A 10,720-nucleotide genomic window follows, 5' to 3' on the forward strand; every position below is an offset into this window, starting at 1 on the left:
TTCACTTCAAAACTCCATTTTAGAACGCGTTGACCATATTACTGATCTAGGTATTATTATGGACAGTAAACTCAATTTCAATTTTCATTATGATTCTATTGTTTCTAAAGCAAGCAAAATGCTAGGTTTCATTAAGAGGAGAGCCAGAGAATTCAACAATACTGAAGTAACTAAATCCCTCTATTGCTCCCTTGTTCGTTCTGTTCTTGAATATGGCAGTATTATTTGGGATCCGGCATTTTCTGTACACAGAAATAAAATTGAGTCGGTTCAAAAACAATTTTTGTTATTTGCTTTGAGAGGCCAATATAACCCCAATGACTTCCAAAATATTCCTTCATATAAAATTAGACTTCAATCCCTGAATATGTTAAGTCTGGAGTCACGCCGGTCTTTGTTGTCTTCTTGTTTTACCTATGATGTCCTAACAGGAAAAATAGACGTGGACTTCATTAGAGACAAAATTATTATCAACAACGACGTCAGACCTACCAGACATACTAAATTCTTAAAAGAATATACGCATAGGACTGAATATGCTAAAAATGAACCAATAAATAGATGTTGTACTGTATTCAATCGTTTTAGTCATTTTTTTTCACCAGTAGTTACAAAATACACCTTCAAAAAAAAAATTCATAATTCACTACTGACCTAGTACAATATCATATGATAATTATACGTATGACCTAATTGTACAATTATTAAATCATATTAATATTAAATACCTACTCAGCATAAATGATAACATAATAAAATTCTTTCTTTTTATTTATTATTTTTTTTTTTAAATGTATCATATTACATTTGTGTCATAAATTCATTTAATGTTTTGTTAGTGTAATTCAACTTAGTCTATAAGTATGTATAATGTATATTTTTGTCAATTATTGTAAACTATGTAAATTTTTGTAATTATGTAGCATCTTGCTTGGTGCAAATTAAATAAAAATAAAAAATAAAATAAAAAATAAAAAAAATATTTAAAAACATTGTGTTACACTTTCTTTTCTAAGTGATATAGAAATCGTAAAATAACGAATATGTTGAAAATCAAATCACAAAATGAAAGTATTGAGTTTATTTTAATAATAATAAGAAAATTACATAAATTATTTTCCTTGTTCTCTTTTTTTTTAAAACTCTTATTTTTTTTAAAATTTAAGTTTATTTGAAGGATATGAATTGCTCTATAGATAACAGAGAAAATAAGGCAAAAGGAAATATAATATTTTAAGAATATAAAATGTAATAAGTGAAAAATTTTTTAAGGATAAAAAGAGCTTTTCATATACAAAAGGCTTTTTACAAAATAATTTTAAGAAAGAAATAAGGAACAAGAAAATAACTTTTATTTTCTAAATGTTATACAACTTTTAGTTAATGTTTTAAGGTAGAATTTTTACTTAGAAGGATTCATGGCTTTTTGTGAAAAAAAATGTAGAATTTTGAAGTTCTTTCTTGAAGAATCGAATTACATGCTCTACTGAGATTTTTGCCTATTTCAATTCAAAATATTGTGGCTTTAACATTTTTATATTCATTCAGAATTCTTTCTGTATTCAAATAATTTCATATAATTTTATGAACAAGAATATGTGGTAAATAAAAATGTTTACATACCATTTTTCAAACCGTTGCTACATCTGACATAAGTTACAATATAAAATAACACTTTACATTTGTATATACTTGTATCAAAAAGTGTTATATTAAATCATACAATTACAAATAATATTAAGAGCACGCTGTAGTTTTCATTAAAATCATTGAAAATTAACTTTTATTAGTGATCAAATATGAAAAAAGTAATAAATAAGTACAATAGGGACAACGGTATGTAAATCTTTCTGCATTATTGAAGCCAATTGATATCGATTTTCCTCGTTTAATGGTGTAGATAAAATTTCACATGTTCTTCCTATTCTTCCCTAATAAAAATAAATATTGCTTGCTTAAAAATTAAATAAGCACCTCTTCCACTTAAAAATGATTTTATAAAAAGCATACTAATATGAAACGTAAATCAAAATTGTTTCAAAATTGTAGACATCATATGCAGGATGTACATGAAAATCTTCAAATTACATACGCATACCTACATGAAAATCTTAAAATTTAAAAAATACAAAATGTGCTTAAATTTAAAAAAAAAAACTTGTTTGAAAAAAATTAATTTTCATTTCTTTTAATAAATAAATTTTGGTCGTAGCAATAAAATACGTGTAATGTTGCACATACATATAAAACAAAACATGGCACGGAAATTTCATAACGATAAAGCAATCCTGAAAATAAATATTAAATAATATAAATATGTACATATATTATATGTAGTTGTATTATTGTTGTCGCTTTATTCCTGTTAAAATAGTAACCATATGGTTTGGCATAAACGTGCATTAAATGGTAAACTAAAATTGACGATTTCAAATCATTTATTTAAGTTTTTTGTTCTACTTTTAGTTTGGGTCACTTGTTAAGAATTTTTCAACACATATTATGTAGGTATAAGAATTTATTATTTACAAATAATATGTACATATATGCAATAGAAACTTACACAAAATATTATTAAATAATAAAAAAATGAACATATGTAAGTTGTACAAGCTTGTCAAAGTAAACTAGAGGCAAAAAAAAATTATTTATTACAAAACGTATTAGAAAAAAATTCCAACATTATGTTGTTCAACACACTCAACAAATTATGAATAAAAAAAAATAACTAATAAACTACTGAAGAAATAAACAAAGGAAGGAGTAGAACATAATTTTTATCTTTTTAGCACTTTTCTAAAAAAAATTAAGATAAAGTGCTTATTAGTTTCACTCTGTCCGTCCGTCCGTCCATTGACCTTGAAGATAAAAATCTCAAAATTTTATATGTACATAGATTTTTACTAGAAACTTAAATTTTATTAAGTTTAACTTAATTAAAGAAAAATTTTTACCTATCTCTAAAAGTTGTTTACCTCTAAATAATCCCTCTAACTAACTATTTATAGCAGTAAAACTATAAGCATTTTTCACATTTTGCAAGAGGAAAAATATTTGAACTTTAAAAAAACAAAATGGCAATTAAAATTTGCCGCTATTTAAAATCCAATATTCTCCAAATTTTTTATATAATTTTCCTTCTAGACCAGAAATTGTACGAGTGTGAAATTTTAGTAAGTTTTAGACACTAATAAATTGTTTCTTGTTTAGACCCTAATAAATTGTCCATTTAAAAAAAGAATAGTAATTTCTACCGTATAGCCATTATATTAACGCCTCTTCCAATTTTTGTGTCTCATCCTAATTGTATGCAATTTTTGAAGATTTTTCGCATGTGAATGAAAGTAATTTTAAAAGACAATGTAGTACACGGATTGTTTTTAAGGGCAGTATTTTTACTTTTTGATGGGAAAAGTGCTGCATTATAAACCATTGGTTGGACACAATTTCATTTGTTTTGTAGGTCCACCAAATGTTAATATAATATTGTACCTAAATTTATTGTTAGCTTTTTGCGTGCAAGGCACTTTGTAAATTAACAAAATTATTTCGTTTATTCGTTTATATTTATAAATATTATAATTAAAATATCATTAAGTCCAAAAATATTTAAGAATGATTAAGACGATTTTTATCGCAAAAAAGAAATAAATAAAACAGTTTTGTGTACTTTATGCATGTTTTTAAACGGTAAATTATTGAAGAGTTTTTAAAACAGTTAGAAATGTTTATGTACAAGATGTAGGTATACATATATGTAACTATGATATTTTTCGACATAAATTTGTACAGTCAATCACGGATATATTCATCATATTTGTTTTTTTACGAACCTTTTATAATGGAAAGAGCTCAAACGCAATCAATTTGCACTTGTCGGAAATGTGTGTGCACGAACAACTTATGTAATCATAATATCAATAGTATTTGCAGAAATAAAAATTATGTAAACTTGTTTTTCATTAAACCAAAATTAACTTATCTACTTCCCAAAATCAAAAGTCGTTAAATCTGCAAAATTAACTGTTAATCTGATGCCAAGCAGCTTGTCAGTTCGCAAAATTCCACTTTATCATAATTAATATTTTCGATGATAACCCAAATAGACAAATTTTAATGGACTGACAAATCACATTTTTAATCTTCTCACAATCTCTTTCAATATTTTACATTTTACTTTAATTCAATACATTCTGTGCAATGTTTAAACTTTAAAGAAATTTTCATTTTTATCATTAGAAGAATTCAATTTAAGCATGTTGCTTATATTCGTGTCCGACTATATTTAAATGTATACCTCATAATACTTGACTAACTTCCTCAGAATTTTTAACGTGCAACTCAGAATGGTTTTTAAATTTCCCTTAGCTGAAACTTAAAATAATTTTAAGTTGGAACGAGGTTCAGGTTTAAAAATTCCCAAAGATTCTTAATCTATTTTAATTAGAATTTTTGTTTAATATAAAATTTTCGAATAGAACCTAAAGTTCTTTCAAATCAAATATTTTTCTCTTCGACATTAAACACTCTCTATTTTTTTTTGTTTTTGCAGAGGAATTTTAAATCAAAATCAACAGAATTATAAAAAAGCTATAGAAAACTTCCAGAGAGCGATACAATTTCGCCCAAATTTAGCAAGTAAGTTACAATTTCTTCCCCCTTTTTTCCATTTAATTTTACTTATAAAATTTTATTAAAATGACAAAATCATTGTAGTTGCCTATTTGAATCTTGGTGCATCACTAATAGCATTGGGTAGATGCCGAGAAGCAGCATCAATTCTAAAAGATGGCACAAAAGTTGATGGAACAGGTGTTCGTGATCGAATTCAGCATGAAAGTGCACGAATGTCATCATATTTGCAATTGGGTAGCCTCTATGCTGAACAAGGAAAATTACAACGTGCATTAGCTGTTTATCGTGAAGCTTTACATTCATTCCCATATAATTTTCAACATCAAGTATTATTACAACGTATGGGTGATATATTTGGAAGATTACAACAATGGAATGAAGCTGAAAAACATCATCGTGCAGCACTCGATATTCAACCAGATAATGTTGCTGCACATTTATCATATGGAATAACTTTAGCAAAAAATGTAAATTTAAAATGTTCATTGTATCAGTACATTTTAAAAAAATATTATAATTTTATAGAGTAGTAAGATTTCCGAAGCAGAATTGTGGTTTAAACGTGCTCTTAAATTGGCACCTCAACAATCAAGTGTATACCATCATTTCGGTAAGATTTTAAATAAAAAATATGTTTGAAATTTAAAAAAAATTAATTCGACTTGCTTATTTCATTTATAGCTGATTTCCTAGTTTCAACATCTAGATACGAAGAAGCTATATCGTATAGGTTACAAGCAGTTCAATTGACACCCAATGATTATGCACTTACAGTAGCTGTAGCAACAACTTATAGGTTATTAGATAATAAAATTGAAGCAGAAAAATGGTATAGGAAGGTAAGAGAAATTAAGCTTTAAAATAATGTTTTCAAGTAAAATTGAGTTAGCATTTACAAATAATAAAATATTTTTAAAAATTCCTACACTTATTTTTTAACTGAAATCACTTTATAAATTAGAACAATTTCCATTTAATTATATCATTGAATACGAGTACTGAAGATAAAATAAATAATTTTAAAAGTATAGTTTAAACTTCAAAATTTACTCTTTTATTTTATTCAACAGGCTGTTAATTTGAGACCAGATGATGCTCGAGCCCATACAAATTTAGGTGCAATTTTACATTTATTAGGCCGTACACATAAAGCAGCTGCCAGTTACAAAGAAGCTTTAAGACTGCAACCTGGTGATCCAACAACATTAGGAAATCTTGCTAAATTAGGTATAATAGAAGTGTAGAATAAAAAAAAAAGATAATAAAAATTTAGGTAAATTTGGTGTAAATTTTATATTATGATTGTATTTTCGAAAGAACGAAATTTCTCTTTACAAAAAATAACACAAAATATTTTATTTCTCAAATTTTTTTTTTCTAAATTATTTTTGTTTACTCCCTTAATAATTTAGAAAAAATATTTATAAATTTCAAATAACCAACAATTTTACAGTGCTAAAGCAAAAAAATATCTTAATGAAAAGAAATTGCTATTTGAACAACTTGTCAACTCTTCTGACTGAATAAATAAAATATCCGATTTTACAAAATGGGATTTATTCGTCTATTATACAAAAATAGAAAATTTATTTGCAATATTCTTACAGTTTTCGAAATATTTTCCTTGTCGATAAAATCACAAAATTATATAAATAAAGGATGTAAAATTTTGTTACAAATATTGGAATGAAATCTTGAAATTTATTCAAAATATGCTATTATTAATTGTCCAAATAAATCTCTTAATTTTTTAATTTATATAATTGAATCAAAGTAATTAACCCAAAAGCTTTATTATTAAGCCAATAAAGCTACTTACTGTAAATGCACTTACAACAGCAATAACATGTTAATAGAACTTAAATACATTTTTTTTGTTGGGTAAAATGCTCACGGCCTCAATAACGCCCACAAACAAAAACCATTACATTCGATTTGAAATTCAATTTAAAAATCTTTTATAAAAATTTTATTCACTATAATTCCGTTTTCAATAAAATAATTAAAGTGACAGGAAATCCTTTATGAAATTTTGAATTACATTTTAAAAACAAAAATTAATTGGTCGGAATTTCTTATATAATAATATTTATTTATAATTATAATTTTTTTTTAAATATCTCAATTAAAATTTTAAGTAACGTAACGAGCAGTTAACCTACATTCTTCTTTTCATCAACGGGTTAACAGATTTTTTTTTCTGTTTGCCTGTTATGATTTTTCAAACTGTTATAATTTTTATTTTTTCAAATTATTCTATAAATTCAGTAAGTATTTTAAAATTAATAATATTTAATAATAAACGGAACAAAAAAAAAAGAATAATTAAAAATAAAAGATGAAACTGCCGATAATAATATGAAAAATTTTATTTCAATAAATTAAATATTTAAAATGAACAACATTTATTATTAACATATGAAAATAGCAATGATATTTCTTTTATTAAAAATATAATTTTTCATTATAGAAAAAATCAAGAGAGAAATAAAATATTCTGGCAATTAACAAAAAATAATAAAGAGAAATTTAATACAAAAAAAAAATTAATAAAATGCAAAAATTTAAAAAACAAAAAAAAAAGATCAAGCCAACATTAAAACTCGAATAAAACTGCAAGCAATTAGTTTAAATTAAAATTTCAAAAAAAAGAGGAAAAATGGAAAAGAAATAAAGAACAAAAATATTATGAAACAAAATTGAAATCATTACATACAATAAATAAATAAATAAATAAAAAAAAATCATATATTTATATAAAAATGTAAAATATTATAAAATATAAAAAATACACACACACGTACACAAACATTAAAGAAAAACACCATTAATAATTGAGAAGTTGAAATTTAATTACATGAAATTATGAATTATTAATGATAAATAATGACAGAGACAGAAACAGAGAGAGAAACACAGAGAGAGAGAGAAAGAGAGAAAAAAGAAAAAGAGTAAAAAAATTAAAACCCTAAAACTCTTAATAAAAATATTTTTTACAATAATGTTTTTTTTTTTGTTTTTTGTTTCTCATTAACATTTTTCAAGTTAATTCTGTAAAAAATCTGTACATATAATTAAAATTACAAAAATAATAATAAAATATAAAATTATGATTATATAAAAAATAAAAAAAAAAGCAAAACAAAAAAATAAAGCAAAATTAAAAATATAAAATGAAAAAAAAAAAAATTAAAACAAAAATAACAATGAAGTACTATAATTTTTATTACTTTACCTTATTTATATTGTACACATAAAAAATTATAAAACTACATATATTTATACATATATTTATGTATATAACATATAGGTATGCATATTAGTATGTATACATATACAAGACTTATTATATACAATCAAATATACGAAATAAATAGAGTTATTAGAAAAAAGGGCTTGCAAAACTTGAGAGTACCTTTCTAGACTTTTCCTAAAAGTTTTTCGGGATAAATTTATTTTTATATTCATGATTGACAATAAACTAAATTCTTGACCATTATTGGCCTTCCATAATCAATAAAAATTGAGCCAAAATCTATTTTTTTGGAAATATTGTTGCCTGAATGCAATTTTGATCCATACGTCATTTTTTTGATTTTTGACTTGAGAACAATTTCACAGGTTTTCGAGAATACAGCGTAGTTTCAGAGCTAAAGTAGTTCTCTACGAAAAATATTGTAATTTATATATTTGGAACATAATGATGAACGAATAAAATTATCCGACAATGAAATTATGTTAAAAATGCATAGGATCATTCAATTTGGATGGCACACTTATAAAAAAAGAATTAAGTCAAATTCAAAATAACGCTAGTTTGATGGCATTTTTATACAAGTCATTTGTCTCTTATGATGCCTTTTTAAATAAGGCATAAAGTGTATTAATTTGAAAAATCTATACGAATGTTCAGTTTTGTCTGGTAAGAATCTATGATTCGTGTTTTTTTTACACATAGACTCCATTAACATAACGAGCATGACATTTGTAATTTCCCGTATATTCGATAATCTAATAAAATATAATATTATGTTATTATGTATTTATATATACGAATGTGTATCTGTATTCTATATAGGTATAATATGAAAATAAATTATTATATTTTATTTATTTGTACATGTAATAACTAGGAATTAAAAAATAAAAAAAAAAAACAGAAAAGGACAAAAATAAAATAATAAAGAATGTAAATTATTAAAGTATAATAAAAAAAATGAAAATAAATAAATTTGATAAAGTGAAATTTTCAAAAGAACATTAATTATACTAGTAATAATCATAAAGCCTAGAGTTACAAATTATGCATATTATGAGTGGCTTGTTGTATACAATTCGAACAACTCCATTTTTTCTTAAAAATCTTAAAACACAATCAGTCAGAAAATGTGCTGTTAATTTTTTCATTGTCTAGGAAAATTTTTTATAATAAAAAAAAGTACAATAATTTTCTTAAGCAATTAAGATTAACAGCATTAAGTTTGGATTTTTTTTAGCCCACTGGAAAGTAATTTTAATTAAATTCAATTTGTAATGTTAATTGTTTCGATATAATGCAATTTAAATTTGATTTCCTCACGGGCTCAATGGTTACAGTAAATTTCAATCAAAGTAGGGTCAATCAATTCAATAAAATTGAAGATTTCAATAAAAATTTAAATCGCACTTGAAAACAGTAATAATGGTAATTTTTAATTGTAGATAAAGCAAATGGAGTTTTGGAAAAACAAACATTATAACATTAAACATTTTTGTCATGTTTTTGTTAAAATGGAGTTAGCTGGAGTATGCACTCAAGAATTCTTCATAATTATGTAACATTTTGTTTTTTTTTTTATAAGTACCAGTGGTACCTTATAGAGGGCATGTTCAAAATTGCCTTATATGAATATTTAATTTTTGTATAAGTAATTATTTTATAATATGATTATGGAATTGATTATGACTTACATAATAAAGAATATTGTCTGAAGCACTGCATAACGTGGAAATTCAATAAATATCTATGTATACATAAATGAGCATTTAAGTAAATTTAAACACATTATTATTGCTCTGTAATATAAGTTTCGTTGTTAATGTATTTTTAATTTAATAATTTTAAATAAAATCTACTAAATTGTATTCTAAACCTCTATTCTCCCATCCGTTTTAACGTGAGCCTTGGAAAGACAAATAATATTAATTTTGGGAAACATATTATTTTTATTTTTAATTTGATAATGTCCTTAAATTAAGAAAGAGAACTTAAAAATCTGATTTACATTCGGATTTTTATAAATTCAGGATTTATTTTATATAATATAGAATATAAACTTTTTACCCTACATAATTTTATTAACTTTTATTGTACCCCAGATAAATCTGAATTCAGCTTCTATATTTCAATTTAAAATACGTTCGCAATTTAATTAAGCTTAACTCAAAATTCAATTTGTTTTAAAAATCAAATTTAATAGCACTTTTAAAATACAAATTATTATTTTACTACTATCAATAATAACGCCAGAAATCAAATATAACTTATTTCGTCGACTATAATAAGCAAAACAATAATAAAACTGCAGTGTTTTTTAGTAAATAAAATTTTCCCTACCACTAACAGACAAATAAAATAATACGGCTCAATATTGTGTTCACGGTATTTAATTTTGAAATTACTCCAATAAAAAATTAATTTCACTAATTTGGAAAATAAAAAATTTTAAATTTCAATGTAAATATAAAACTGAATTAATAAATAAATAGGTTTTTATTTAATTACATAGTAAAATGCTCTTTTGAAAATTTCTGATTACTTTATTTTTGAATTCTAAAAATAGATACCGAATATAATTAATTTAGTATATAAATTGCTATATTGCTAAAATAACAAAGAAAAAATGAAATATTATTATAGTTAATGCTAAAAAAAAATATAATAAAGAAATTATAAATATATTATTACAAAAGAAATATAAAATTGTTGTTTTATTTTAAATAGTGAAAAAAATCTGAAAGTTTTGACTACTCTCAAGCTCAATGACTACAACAAAAATTAATAATTAGTTTGAATTTTTACAACAGAAAATATTTTTCATTATTT

General features: G+C 23.6%; 1 protein-coding gene across 1 annotated transcript in view; it reads left to right on the forward strand.

Moving 5' to 3' along the window:
- Positions 1 to 6,041, forward strand: part of LOC129615441 (protein O-mannosyl-transferase TMTC2) — a 94,226-nt gene extending 88,185 nt beyond the window's left edge. Inside the window, exons 7-11 of the mRNA XM_055530651.1 lie at positions 4,553 to 4,638; positions 4,717 to 5,102; positions 5,161 to 5,245; positions 5,317 to 5,474; positions 5,706 to 6,041. Coding sequence (XP_055386626.1) covers positions 4,553 to 4,638; positions 4,717 to 5,102; positions 5,161 to 5,245; positions 5,317 to 5,474; positions 5,706 to 5,879 — 889 coding nt within the window. The 3' untranslated portion in view covers positions 5,880 to 6,041. The remainder of the gene's footprint in view (positions 1 to 4,552; positions 4,639 to 4,716; positions 5,103 to 5,160; positions 5,246 to 5,316; positions 5,475 to 5,705) is intronic.
- The last annotated feature ends 4,679 nt before the right edge of the window (positions 6,042 to 10,720 follow it).

This window comes from Condylostylus longicornis, unplaced genomic scaffold (assembly GCF_029603195.1).
Source record: "Condylostylus longicornis isolate FDR11 unplaced genomic scaffold, ASM2960319v2 ptg000135l, whole genome shotgun sequence".
NCBI lineage: Eukaryota > Metazoa > Arthropoda > Insecta > Diptera > Dolichopodidae > Condylostylus > Condylostylus longicornis.